The sequence below is a fragment of the Cupressus sempervirens genome, chromosome 10, assembly GCF_028749045.1.
Source record: "Cupressus sempervirens isolate cs-2001-9-10 chromosome 10, ASM2874904v1, whole genome shotgun sequence".
NCBI classification, from domain to species: domain Eukaryota; kingdom Viridiplantae; phylum Streptophyta; class Pinopsida; order Cupressales; family Cupressaceae; genus Cupressus; species Cupressus sempervirens.
In genome coordinates, this window is record NC_143127.1 from 197,148,842 (window position 1) to 197,164,107 (window position 15,266).

A 15,266-nucleotide genomic window follows, 5' to 3' on the forward strand; every position below is an offset into this window, starting at 1 on the left:
GCTGGAACCGTGAACTGCACACTTTGCAACGCTGCGCACGTTGAATTTTCTGTTAATTGACGAAAGTCGTACTTCGGAAGGCTGAAATTTGGAGTATTTCATTATTTCAGCAGTTTCATTGCCAAAGCGGGTTTCTCAAGTGAGAAACTCCGAAGATCTCTTGGAATAGAAAGGAAATCTGCAAAGCTTCTATCCATTTCAAAATTTTCAAGGTCGTTATTTCAAAAGTTTCATCGCCAAAGCAGGTTTTTCAGGAGAGTGATTCCAAAGATCTCTCAGTTTACAGAAGAAATCTGCAAAGCTTCTGCCTATCTCATAACTGTTAAAGTCATTCTTTACAAAGTTTCATTGCCAAAGCAGTTTTTTGAAGAGAATATTTTCCAAAGATCTCTTAGTTTAGAGAAGAAAATTGCAAAGCTTCTGTCTATCTCATAACTTTCAAGGTCATTCTTTACAAAGTTTCATTGTCAAAGCAGTTTTGTCAAGAGAGTAATTCCAAAGATCTCTTAGTTTAGAGAAGAAAATTGTAAAAGTTCTGTCTGGTTTGAAAACTTTGAAGGTTTGAAGGTTTGAAAACTTTGAAGGTTAGTAACCAGGGCGGCAATCTAAAGAACTTCCTCTTGTTATATTTGCTGACAGACATTTTCAGGCAAAGACACGTTGCAAATCTTAAATCTAGAAGATTTATCCCAACTTGAACATTTTCTTTGCTTTGAATTTTCTACGGCGTAGAAGATTTCCGCAGCCCATGACAAGCATGACCGGAACCAAATCTCCAGCAAATGACAGCATCCAGTGGGATCTCAATTCAACGCCTCCAGACAGTGTATTCGCCACGAATTCGAGGCCTCCTCTACAAAGCTTCTCCCTTTTAGTCCTCCCTGGCGATCAGGCAACCGCCAAATCTCTGGAGGCCGAAGATTCTTGTTCCATTTGCTGCGACGAAACATCTGCAAATCGTGTCATTACGGTGACCGTGAAATCTGAGGATCAGCAGCCTTCGCGCAACCCTGCCAGAGATTTATTCCGTAGAGACGATTCTGGAACATCAAATTCTTCCGTCGTCAATACTTCTGCATCTCCCATGGACAACAGCACAAAGTTCTTGGAATGCGATTCATCCTCATCAACCCAGCCAATCCCATCAAATTCCTCTTCCAACATAAGCAATCTTTTCGGTTTCTCCACGGACAAACCCCGGTTCGAAACTTATATCACACGCCAACTTTTTCCCCCAAAAAATTCCTCGGATTCCATCATTCCTCCATCAGAAAATCAGCTTTCTGGGGGATTTTGGGCAGACGCAAGGCTGAATCTTTTGCCTCCGCCACCGCAACAACAAGAACAGCAGGTGAAGAAGAGCAGGCGAGGGCCCAGATCGAGAAGCTCTGAATACCGCGGCGTTACTTTCTATAGACGCACTGGTCGATGGGAATCGCACATCTGGTTAGTGATCTCACTCTTAAAAAAATCATTGTTTCTTAGACTCTGACTGGATTGCTCGATCAAAATTGCACATTTCGTTAAAAAAAACATAAAAAATTCCTTGCACTTTGACTGGATTGCTCGATTAAGGAAACCATTTTGGAAGTACACAAAGAAATTGTTGAATAATACCCAAACTGCATTGATTCTTTTCCATTTTGGCTGTGTAGGGATTGTGGAAAGCAGGTTTATCTCGGTAAGTGTGAAAAATCTTATGATGTTTCAGTTCGGTCCACAGCGTTTATGATTATCATCTCATACTTTTTCCGTATTCGACACATGGAGTGCAGGTGGATTTGATACTGCCCATATTGCTGCCAGGTATATTGGTTTTCTCCCAAAATCTTTTGCTATTTTCAATGTCATTAGTTTATTATAAATCTTACTTCTGTAGCATCTGCGCGTGATTGCTTTTGGTTTTTTTAATTTCTTTTCTTTCAAAAAGAGAGTTATCCCCGACCATTAAAAGCCTTAGATTTTCTCCAGTTGCAGTAATATCTACTCCATTAAAAGCCTTGGTTTTTCTCTCGAGTTGTGGTAATATATATTTGGGTATTACTGAAATGATAGTAAAAACATTTTCTCCCGTTCTCTGCTCTTCTGTACGAGTCTGCAAAATCCGGTGTATTCCAGAACATAAGTATTAAACAGCATTATATTTACGCCATATTATAGAAAATAATACGTTATTTGACCATTGTTGTAGCATTTCCAGAACACTTAAGTATTAAACAGTATTATATTTACGCCATATTATATAACATAATACGTTATTTCACCACTTCTGTAGTATTTGCAGAACACTAAGTATTAAGCATCATTATATTTACGCCATATTATAGAACATAATACGTTATTTGACCACTTCCGTAGTATGCGAACAAATCATTCATACTGTGCTTTTGTTTTATTGGGTCATATTGACAACTCCGCAATGTGACATCTTTAATTTGTTCTTGCTTGGATTGGAATCTTTAGTGCTTATCTAGTTCATGTTTTACATTTTATATTTGGCTTAATAATGGTGAAAGATTATAAGAAACTGTCACTCTTTTAGGCTCTCATGAAGTTCCTTTGAGGGAAGAGATTTTCACTTTAACATGCAATTCCTGAGATGGCTTTGACTGACATTTCATCGATTTGATATGGATATGGACTTCCATTTTCTCATTAGGGATGTTTGACGACCTTTCTTTATCATTTCTTTTCAATATTGCCTCGAACGACCAACGCTTGCAATTAGATTTTTTCTCTTTAAGAAAACCTGCTTGTATGCACTATACCTCTCTACCTCTCTGTCTTTTCCAAGAAAGAAAACAGAAAATGTCATGCTTGGGATTTAAAAGTTCGGGGGTTATTTTATACCTGAATGCAGAGCTAAGCAACAACAATATGACATTTTCATCAAATTTTCTATGTCATATTTCAAAGAATTAAATTAAATGAAATTTATTAATCCATACATAATTTATATACAGGTGTATATGTTTTCCAATTACACATGTTATTCTAATTTATTTTATTGTAATATCTTTATCTTCTCATATTATTGTTCAACTTCACAACTACTCATACCAACCATTCTAGTTTGGCTATCAACCACTAACATTATTATGATTACACCCCTCTTAATATGACATCCCCCTTAATAAGGAAATATCTATACAAGCATAATAATGGTGTTTGACAAGATGATTTATTTTATTTAATATTAAAATGAAAATTTTGAAGAGAACTCTATTTTGATCTTTCATTTAATTATTAAATGAAGGAAATTTGTCTTGTGAGGCCCTGATTTGATACTTGCATAGACATTGCTTCCTATTATTAGGGATATAAGATTACTTCAACACAATATTTCAAAACATTTGTATGACCTACTCAAGTTTATTAGAAGTATCCTTTGAAATTTTCTAGTTGTTAAGGTACTACAAATTTACAAATCAGTATTTGAGTTCAATTATAGATTTGGAGAGTAGTTCATCATAGTATTAAACCATTTATTAAACTTGGCATTTCTACTTGTCAACACATTTTCCACAATAAGATCATGCAATTGGTATCATGTCTATTTTTATCATCAAACCAAGAAATATTCACTTAACTCTTCGTATTGAATTTGTATGATCTAATATCATTTCATATGAGCAAATGATTCTCTTCCAACTTATCCAAATAATACACATTTGTTTTCGACCTCTAAGTTCTCCCTCGAGCAATTTTCCACAACAAGTGGCAAGAGATCTATTAAAGTTACAAGATATATTATTTGCATCATCTACCAAAATAACAAAATAAAATGTTATGATCATATGATGCACCCTGATATTTACACCAACGTGTACTATTCTATGTTTGAACACTTTTTTTCCTTTTTTCTTTTTTTATTTAAAACCATTAGGCATATTTCTCTTGATCCCATGATGTTGAAAAAAATGGTTGAGCTTATTGTTGACATATTATTCACCACTATCTCATTTTCTTGATCATAGTACTGCTTTGATTTTTTTCAATTCTATGTAATTACATCATAAGACTTAAATATTATATCATACAACTAATACTATAAAAAAACTAACTAATTTCATAGGCTACAAATCATAGTTCACGTAAATTGGATAAGCCCAGTGCACAATTAAGGATTTTGTTCATATAATGAAAAACCACATATAAAATTAATGAATGCATCATACAAAACCAATCACATTTTAGTTTTTTTTAATCTCATTTCCTAACCTCACAACTAATAACATTAACAATTATAATTTTCCTATTGACTTCTAACATTAACTATATTGGAAATCAACAATCCCTAAGGTCATTCACTTCTTTAAAAACATATGAAAATATTGATATTTGGTACACAAGCTCATCAATATCTTCCATGGTGAGGAGGTGGCACATTTAGGATGATTTCTACCATTTATATCTAGAATATATTGACACCCAAACTTTGGGGGCTAGTATAAACAAGTGATTAATCATGGTTCATGTAGAAAGCTAGCACGATGTTAGTGGATGGTATCCAATCACCTTGAGTGGAAAAATTTTAAATTTATATAATGGAAAACTTGTCTCTACCTTTAAAATGAAAAACAAGTCCAATATTCGTTTATAATTAAGAAAGACTTTATTTAGGCTTACAACCACATTTATTGACCCTTCATTCTCAGAGTGTGACAACGAGTTGGGTTTTATCCATAAATTCTAGTAACACATTAAAATGTTTATCTAAATCTTTAGTGTAGGATCGGTCATCAATGATATTTTTTCTCCTCTTAATTTCCCCTCAGAAGACCTATTTATCAAAATTTCTCTCTTGACACTTTTCACCTTTTTGTTGTTTCTAATTCCCTTGATTGCCTCTTATAGCACATGTAATATTATATTTTCATCCTCATCATCTCTCTTCTTAAAAATCTAATGCTCTCAACTCACACTTTTTTGATAATAGCATGTTGTTATGCACAAAAAAGCTATTGTGACTCATGCTCTAGATATCTTGCACCTCTTTTGGCTTTCTTTAGCTTCTAAAAGGCTATTCATATAACTAGTTTTATGTTGAAATATCCTAACCTCAGTTCTCATGATACTTGACCGTTTGATAATGAAGTATGTCTCCATAACTCCCATATTAATGGTTCCTTTTATTCTTAGTATCACATTGAAGGACAAGAGGACTTATTTGATTTTAAGACAATCATATGAAATATTGACAATGTTTGTATTTCTTTGTTTTGACAACATTCTAAGAGCTAATGTAATCATCTAACACAAACTTCATTTGGGCTATGGGAGCTATACTAGACACATTTTGGCTATATCATATTCACTAAAAATAGGAAAGAACCTTAAGTAATACACGTGTTTAATTAGGGTGTGTTCCTAATAGAAAATATATTGTTAGAGAAATAGAAGGGTATTCACCTTTGAGAAACTTGATTCATTTTTTCATCCAAATATACTACAAATTTTAATCCTTGGAACATATTGGAAAGGAATTAAATAGTCTCCATAATTGCAACTTAAAGACTTAAATCTTGATCTTAATCAACAACACATGGAGTACTTACAAAATAGTGTTGCAAGAGTGTCTTGGCTGAATTGGAATATTCTTTTTTTATTGAGAATAAAAACATTAATTCCTTGACATTTTTCAATGAATTATTTATAGGAGTTGAGTAATTTTATAGTTACATGAAAGATTTTTATTAAATGTGATAGTTCATAGAGTTAATGGTTGATTATAGTGTACTATTTCCAATATAAATTGGTAATCTTTTAGATTCTTCACTATGGTGTGAGGGTTCAACTTGCCTAAAAATCCATTCATTGTCTAGTTTTGCTAATATTATCTCCCAAATTTTAGTTGAAATATAGAGACCTTTTGTTAATATGAAAGAAAAAATATATAATTTCATATGTGCAATTTGTAGTAGATTATTGTGATTTTATTGTTTCAAGGAAAATTTCCCCTACATTATGGACCATATTCTTCATTATATTAGTTACTCTCCCAATGGGTGATCTAGTTTGTCTAGTCTCTAAGACATGGTCTATTGTTTCTACTCTCATGATTTCTACACTTTCCCATAATGTTTTACAAAAGAAAAAAAAATAATGTATCTATTATTTCAAAGCTAATTCACAATCCTAACATGAACTATCTCAAAAAATCTATATGTTTTATGTACCTATTTGTTTGTATCTTGATTTCTGCCTAGCCCCTCTAACTTGGCTATTCTAATCTAAACTTAACTTTTTCAAGAGTAATTTTTGGTTTTCTTGTCTTAGATACAAGCTCTATCTCTTCTTTGACTCTTCATTTCCTTCTCCTTTCCCCATATATGTTACATCTTTCATCATCTTGTAGTGATGTCATCAATGCCCTCAAAAGACATTTTAATCAACTTAAAATGAAAATATCATCATTTAATAAGTTTCTCTCACTATATGTTCCATTTAGCGATCAAAAATTAAATCATTTCTCCTAATCTATTGCTCAAAAATCTACTCCCAACTCTCAATGAAAGACTAAAGGTTTAAAAGACTTGGAAAAAAATCAGCCACCTATAAACATGACTTCATGGCTTGGTAGTAAAGTGATAAGACATGAACACCATGATTACATAGCTTTCCTAGGATTTTATCTTGTGGGATTTTTTTTTCATGTATATATCTTTTTACACACCAATATTATTGAACATCTAGAATAAGACAATATAGGTAGGTATCTAATTGGATAGAATTTATCTACCTTGCACAATATAAGCATCTACTTGAGAAGATAGTACATACATCCAATAAAATTAGATGTAATCTATGTATATGATAGAGATCTATACTACACATGTGCACTATGTCACTTATCTCTCATTTATTGTATACTCACATATCTTGTTGGCATATACCATAAAATCCATTTGAAAGATTCTTTCTATATTCATCTTGTATATTTGTAGTTACACTTTCACTCTAATATCTAGTAGTCACATTTCACATCTTTAATATTTTGTTTCCATGTGTCATTTGGATTTGTGACTTAGAATTGTAATCTAGATCATGGGTATGCATGAGAATCTATAAAGTTATTACATGGTAGTAAATAATTTTTATGAAATTTGATATGGAATCAAAGTGACCTCTATAACATTTTGTTATGGTATCATATCATTTATAGAGATCTAATGGATGTCTATTTTTATTCAGGTTTTGAGTGTCCTTATGTGATTTTCTCACACCATCATCCCATTGCAAATGGGAAACTTGAACTCTTTTTTCTTCCCATTGGTGTGTTTTGGTAGTAGAGTAGGTTGAAAATAATTTAGGATTCTCTCAATATTTAAACATTGAATAAATATGTGAGCTAGAGGTTAAGAATCAAGTGTTGAATCAAGATAGTCAATGTAGTTGAAAAGAAGACCAAGTATTTGTTTTACATCACTTAAGTTAGATAGGAAGGTTGTTCCACCGTACTAGATAAGAAGGTAGAATCCACCACCTTAAGTGGTAACCTATCACATAAAGATATGGAATCCACTTCCGTAGATGGAAACCTTCAAATATTGAAGTTAATGTATAATTGGGTCTTGTGAAATTCTCCATCTTAAATTTCCATTGGAGAACACAAAATTTAAAATGTCATTTCTTTAATTTTTCCAAATAAAAAGGTGGATTCCACTTTCTTAACTAGTTGTTTTCTAGTTTATTTTAAGTTTTTTTTAGTTTAATTACTAGGTCTCACTCCTTGTGAACCCTTTTTTGTTGTATGTTAGATGCGATGTTATTCTTTTGTTAAGGGTTTGGGCACACTCCCACTTTATCTAATCAGAACTAGTAACTTGACAAATAAAATGGTGGAATTCACTACCATAAGTGGAAACTTAACAAATAAAGGTGCAAGGCACTTCCTTAAGCACTAATTAACAAATAAAAAGGTGGAATCCATGTTTCCTTAAGTGGAAATTTGACAAATAAAAAGGTGTAACCCACTTCTTGAAGTGGTGACTTGACAAATTAAAAGGTAAAATTGATTTCCTTAAGTGGCACCTTCACAAAAAAAATGGTGGAATCCAGTTCCTTAAGTGTAAATGAAATTAAATGGAATTTATTGGAAAACAAAGCATGTAGATTATGAGAGGAGGAAGAAATATTAAGTGATAGAAATATTAAGTTAATCATGGAAGCCTTTAATTTTATCCAAGTGGTCTCAAAACTCTAACCTTGCAATTCCAAATTTGGGCATGTATGAAATATAGATGAAACAGGCTAATCACAAGGCTTATTTAATCAAACACATAGGTTATTGTTATTAATAAATATGGCCTTGATTTTAATGAACATGCATGAAATATGATACATATACTTTAAGTGATGGCATGTGACTTTAATTTTCAAATTCATGGGCCCTATTATGAAAAATGTTGTCTTAATTCCTAAATCGGGCCTTAAATTTAGAGCATATGACACCTTAATTTAAATCATGCCTTGATTTGAAATCAATCTTGGGCACTCATTATACTAGTGAATATTATAAACTTCCAATTCCTTCTCATTTGTAACTCATTATAAATTGGAGATAGAGTAGTTAGGAGAGACTTGTTGAAATTATTTCCCTAATGTTACCAATGTAATTACTAAATCCTTGTTGGCCTTCATGCTGGACTACTTGACTTTCTTTAGAGCATTGCATGGTTTCTTCATTTCTACACTTAGATTTTGATTTTGAATGAAAGATATTTCTAAGTGATTATTAATAGTGGAGTTAGAGTCCATAGCTTTAGGTACTTGTTTTCAAGTAATAGTGCAAGGTTAGTCTCAACCTAAATTGCAAGCATTAACTTCTATTGCAAATGCTCAATTAGGTTGTGACCTCATAGGGTATCTCAATGAGTATTGACAATGAGAAAACCATTCCCATATCCTTTAGAAGGTAGAACCCACCTATTCCTAGTTGACATGGAAAATAAAGGAGTGGTTATAGTCTCCCCTGTCAGTAACATTGTCTTACATTTGAAGAGTTAGAATTTCTGAACTCTTTCTCCTTTTAGTTTGTTTGGATAGAAATTTGAAGTAGTTGATATCTATTCATAGAAAAAATTTAGTCCCTTTCTAATAAGAAACATATCATGTCATGAAAAATAAGTGATTCCATATACGAAGAAACCTTGAGGTTGTCTCACTCAAGATCACAAAATCTATATACATTGTTTAGCATAAGATAAGATAAGATAAGATAAGATAAATCTAGTAATGTCCAACAAGAGACCAATGAGGGTCTAAGGGACTGGAAAGAGTACAAAGGGAAAACACTAGCAAGGGGTAGCACCAAACGGTGTTCACAGAAAGCTCGCATGAAAGCAAAACAAAAAAGAACCAAGAGAAGTAAGAGCAACAACTAAGAACTCCTCACAAGCAAGAAGTGGTCAAGAATGGAAAGGTGTGCATTTGAACAATCAGGTTCTTTGGAAGGTCACCTTTGAGGCCTAGAGGAAGTAGTAGTAGTAGAGAGACACTATCGAGTGTGATCTCATGGATCTAGTGTGAACTAAGATAGTGTAGAGAGGTTGGTTCAATCCTTAGGTAGGAACTATAGGACTGAAAAAGGAGGTGATGAGATACATAGGGGTCGATGTCAAGAAAAGTTGGAGCTGTAGAGTGTGCTAACAGAGCCGCATGGTCTCCTAAAGGTAGAGTGCAAGATAATGCTAGTCTGTATATCTGAAAAATAAGGGAAGAGATCAACACTCTTTAAATAGACAATAGAACTTCCCCTAGATATCATAGTAAATGGGGCAACAAAAGATAAAGTGAGATTTTGTCTCAACCTCCTCAAGGTGACAAAGTCGAAAGATCTTGTCCTCCCTATCAATCTAGTGATCAGTCTGAATATGTAGCCGATGATCTATCCCACTCTAAAAGATCCCAAGGAGATGCGAAGAGTGTGAGTCCAATGATGAGTGAGGTACAAAGGGCATAGGATGATCCCGTCTTGGATATCAAGGAACTGCTCAGCATAGAAGGCCATATGTAGATGGAGCCCACCTAGGGGATTTCTCTAGGTCATGATAACATACTGTCTATCGATGTCAAGTCTAACATGCTCATTCAACTCCTGCTAAGGTGGAAGAAGGTTGGCTAGAGCATCTAGATAAAACTAAAAGGGGGGAAGATGATTCATACTAATACTAATCGAGCCCAAGAGGACAGAGGCCTAGGCAGTCCAAACCTGCAACCTCCTTAAAGGAAAAGTAAGCTAAGTAGGAATATGTGTGACGACTGTCAGGGGAATCATCAAAGCTCCAGAGCCAATGAAGAAGCCAAACTAAATCAAAGATGGTCCCCAATCTAAAAGGGTGAGCTCCAAACTCTACCAAAACGATGTTGTGCAGTGTGGACTAGTGACATCTGATAATGCACCAAAGAAAAAGAGTTTGGACTCTCTCAATAGAGGCCCAGTCAAGCTCCAAGAGGGAGTGGTCCCAAACACTAGAGCCATAGATGATAGTCGGCTTGACCAGGGAGTTAAGAAGGGACATCTTAGTCATGGTGTATTGGAAGTGGTGTCAAAAGCATTTTTGCTCAAGAATAGTGAGGGAGCTGAGCCCCTTGTTGACTCGGGGCTACATGGCTAGTCTTAGGTTGAATCAAGGTCCAAAAAATTTAACCCCCAAGTATGTATATGAAGATGCGATATCGATTTTGGTACCTTAGAAGTAAAAATGGAGGTGTGAATTCTTCAAAAAATTGAAGACCATGACCTGAGTCTTGCCCAAATTCACAACTAGCTCACATGAGTTGTAGAAAGAGGAAAAGCCATCAAGGAGTCATTGAAGACCATTGGGGGAAGATGCTAGGAGAATCACATCATTAGCAAATAGGAGAATGGAGATCAACACTTGATTGTAAGTAATAACCATCGCCAAGGAGCAAGCAATCATGGAGAAATGCCTCAAGCTCATTGATGTGGATGCCAAAGAGAGTGGGGGAGAGAGGGTAGCCCTATTTCACCCTAATAGTGCTCTAGATAGGGTCAGAGAAGCTTTGTGGAGTCTTGGATCTACCCACAACACACTCATATAACCTCATAATAGTTGTAAGGAGAATCTCTGAGATCCCAATGTCCCTAAGCCACTAAAAGAGAGCCACCTAAGGAAAAAAGTCAAAGGCTTTGCGAAAGTAAAAATGTGATCAGTGGTTTAAAAATCTATACAAAACCCAGCTTGACCCCTAGCTTGACAATGCCATTGATTGAGCTTTTTGGATAGGACATTGTTCAACACAATCACATAGAGTTTGGCGAAGGTATGCCCAACCATGATGGTCCTATAGTTCTTGGGGTTGGAAGCTAGCCCAAATTATGGATCAGATAGATAATATGTCATGACCAAGAGTTTGGAAAGCTAATGCAAACCAACTCAATTAAAGAGCACTATAAGAAAGAGGCCTCGGACAGAGATATCCAACTTGAAGAATTCAACTTGGAACCCTTCCTCATTTGGTGTTCAGGTACTGTTCATAACTCTAACTACCTCACTAATGTGGGAGGAGAAGAAGTGGCAATGGGTGGCGGGTAGATGAGATGGAGAGGGGGCTAGCCAAAAATATTAGAGGGTGGAGGCAAGGGAGGCAAGGGAGTGATGTTTCAAAGTGGAAGGGCGAGGGAAGATACATGGTGCGCTATAAGAGATTTGGAGACTAGAAGATCATGGGACAAAGGGATCTACACTATAACAAAGTGAACATCTATTTCTTGTGGCAAAGAAAGTGGTGGTAGTTGAGCCTCAATTGAGAGGAAGAGGAGGAAGAGGTGGGTGGAGCAGAGAAAAGCATGTGGTGAAAGGATTTGTAGTCTTCATTGAACCATTAGTTCATGGGGAAAGATCTATGAGTGGGGCGAAGGGTGAGAGAGGAGTGCAATGGGGAATGGAGAGAAGGATAGACTCCCACAAGGTAGATGCAAGTGAGTGGAACATGGAGGTGACATCCCCAGAGTCAGAGAAGGGATCTTGGGGGAGAAGTCATCTGAGGTGGTGGATGAAGAGCTCCGTGTCACCATCAGTGAAGCGAAAAGAAGTGTGAGCATAGGGGAGGGAGAGGGGGGAGGCTACTAGAAGAGGGGGGCAAGAAGAAGCAGAGGATCAAGGGAGAGAAGGTGTTAGGGGCCCCCGAATGGTGATGCTAAGGAGGGCATGGTCAGCCAAAGGAAGGTGAAAGATGGTAAAGTGGCAAATGAAATGGATTTAGGAGGCAACGGAGAGAACATAGTCCACAATGCTAGTGCCACCACCATGGGGCCAACAAGTGAAGAGCTCAGAGTTGAGAAAGTAGGAGTGCCCATTCAAGATCACTAAGTTCGAGGACTCACAAAGTTGTAGCAAATTACGACCATACCAAGTGAAGGGCCCCTGAAAATCCTTAGAGAGGTGGTGCAAACCCACCTAACTTGGATCAGAAGCAATCATACACATGGGATCAGACCTAAAATCATGGAGGGGAGGCTATAGGTCTCTAGTCCACACATTAAAGTCTCCCAAAATGATGATGTCCCCCATGGCAGAGAATCTGGCAATGTGTTCAAGAAGGTCCTCATAGGGGTCGCCACCCTCAAAATTGCCTATTGCCTAGTACGAAGATGGTGGCAAGAAGTAGTAGATAGTGATATAGGCATCCCTATAGAGAAAAGTCCTTTAATTGATACAAATCCACATGCACCTGGCATAGCTGTCAGAGTGAACCAAAGAAATAGTAAAAGGTGGCCCTGAATAAGACAGGTGACCCCACCAGAACCTCTAACCCCACCATAACACCTAACCTCATCTCTAAAAGAGGAAAGCCACTAATAGCTAGTAATACTAGGAAGAGGACGCATGGGGCTCTCATGTGCCTCTATAATAAAAAGGTCAACAAAACCAATAGTGTCGTTAAGTAAGCTAGGAAAAGACTAGAGGATACCATTATCGTTCTAGTGGTTGAGGCATAAAGAACCTATGCTCAACTACTGCTGAGAATGTCATTTGGCCTTAGAGGCTACCCTCAAAACCTAGCTTGTAGGAAAGGTTTCATGGATTACTACTTTAAGATTTCTCATGATAGCATATTTACCCTCTTGTCGAGTAGCCACAATGAGGGCACAAGATTGCTTGAGTTCTACCACCTATGATCGAGTGAGGTCCTCATCTAGGTAGCAAAGAGAGAATAAATTTCTATTTTCCCTAAGAGCCCACAACCTATCAGAGAGGGGAAGGAACCAGATGAAGAGAGTGCCTTTTGGGCCAAGCCAACACCTATCAAGTGTGATGTCTAAAATGTCTAGTTGATCCTTGAGAAAAGAGTATCCAACAATTGAGGGATCATCAATGGAGGAGAGACCACAAACCTATATGTTTAGTTCATGGGTCTACCTAACCCTCTCATCATCCATCTTCCCTTGTACTAACTTCTCAACACCTCAAAGGGGTACCTTAGCCATAGAGTTGCAGAAAGAAGCCCAAGAATTCACTTTCAATTCAGTCTTAGTTAACAAAGAAGAATGCCTATTCACGACCTCCAATTTTTTCTCTTTGAGAGTGCCTAACTCCCTAAGCTGCATGGTAGTAGAGTTCAAATTTGACTTGAGGCATGTAGTTTTAGTGACTAGGGATTGCATAGTATCACATAGAGTGTGGTTCTCAGAATCTAGCATAGCCAACCATTCAATGAGTTTAATATAGAGTGAGTTTGATAGAACAACAACACATTTTAGGAAAACATTATTAGACTCTACTATAGGCAAGCAATTAGCAAGCTATTGGAGTGTAATTGGATCAGATATGAGTGTCATGGCTCACAAAGAAGAAAGGTACACCTACAAAAAGAAGGTGCCACTAGAAACTCATAGCATTACCATAGACCAAACATTTTGTCAAACAATTTATAGATAGCTAACCATTCCAAGAACTAGCATATCATGTGCCATGGGCCCACAATAAATGTGTCAAATTCCACAATGACCTCCACACAATAGTGAGGTCTAGTCAAGAGTGTAGGAATGATAGTAAGCAAAGAATCTCAGACTAAATGTGATGCACAATCCTTCAAATAGTTAGCACCCAATTAGAAGTTTACTCCTAAAATATGTTTGAAGACTAATTCCTATAGTGAAGTTTTCCTATGGATCACTACAATGAAAACGGGTAGGTCTGCATGAGGCAAATGGCCCTTGCACACAGTTCCCTTTACAGAAAAAATGGAATGGAATGCTAGGGCTTGGCCCATGACACATGCCATGGCTAGGATGAGATACAAGTAGAGAAGAGCAGGCAATAGAAGCTCCCAAGGGATCACAACTAGCTCACAAGTGGGTGGTTCATGAGCAATGGCAATTCATTTCAATACATGTAAAAGATCAAAGTATTTAATAGAGGTGATAATTATTATTAAAGAGAGAGTTGGAGACTTGGTATTTTGTTTGGAATACTTAGTATATAATTATCCATGTTGTAATGGAACAAAACTCACATCAATAGGTTCATAATCATATCTTCATTTTCCATACTTGCTTTTGGTAATTGGTAGAGAAAATCAAAGCTCGCCATTGCAACTAGAGCATCTAAACAAGTTGAATTTGCTTCTCTCATTTGAATTTGTTAGTAAATGCTATATATTTAGGTTTTTGGTATGGATACTCCAATAGCCTTTTGTTTATTATACAACTTTATATGTATTTGTTATTAAATTTTACTATATTATCAAGCTTGGAGTGCCTCAACAATATCTGAGTGTATGTCAAATTACTAGCTTTTGGGAACTTTCCTACAATCCTATGGAAAATATTTTTCATCTTTTGTTTAATAAGGAACATTGGTATTTATCTTGAGGGAGTATTACTCTCCCTACTCCCCACTTTTTCCAACTTTTGGATTCCAACCCAATCAAATAGGCATTAATGACTCACCTACTTGCAACCTACTAGTCAATATTTTAAGTTCAATTTTGCTCTTATCCATGATGAATCTAATCCTAATGCTTATATAGAGGTGTTTTCTCCAAAGACAAATATGAACTCATTTCTTAAAACCACTTTTGTGGATTTTCTGCACAAACCCTTCAATGGGCCTTTTGGCACAACAAGAAAGTGTCTTCTTTATGCATACTCTACTTCACAGGTGGTACTAGGTTATGAAGTCTAGGAATTTTTTTACTATTTTGAGAAGAGAAAATTGATTTGTAGGTTGATTTGCTTGTGAACTAGATCTAGAGTCCTAGATTTCAAATATTTTGAGCCTTGTGGTTATAAGTAA

At 36.0% G+C, this 15,266-nt stretch overlaps 1 protein-coding gene across 3 annotated transcripts in view; it reads left to right on the forward strand.

Moving 5' to 3' along the window:
- The first annotated feature begins 65 nt into the window (after nucleotides 1–65).
- LOC149533316 (ethylene-responsive transcription factor RAP2-7-like) overlaps nucleotides 66–15,266 on the forward strand; it is a 37,335-nt gene continuing 22,134 nt past the window's right edge. For 2 of the 3 annotated variants that reach the window (XM_089804086.1, XM_089804087.1), the window contains exons 1-3: nucleotides 66–1,446; nucleotides 1,656–1,681; nucleotides 1,776–1,806. In XM_089804086.1, the coding sequence (XP_089660212.1) occupies nucleotides 749–1,446; nucleotides 1,656–1,681; nucleotides 1,776–1,806 (755 nt within the window). In that variant the 5' untranslated portion in view covers nucleotides 66–748. The remainder of the gene's footprint in view (nucleotides 1,447–1,655; nucleotides 1,682–1,775; nucleotides 1,807–15,266) is intronic. The other variant, XM_089804088.1, reaches the window with a different exon arrangement.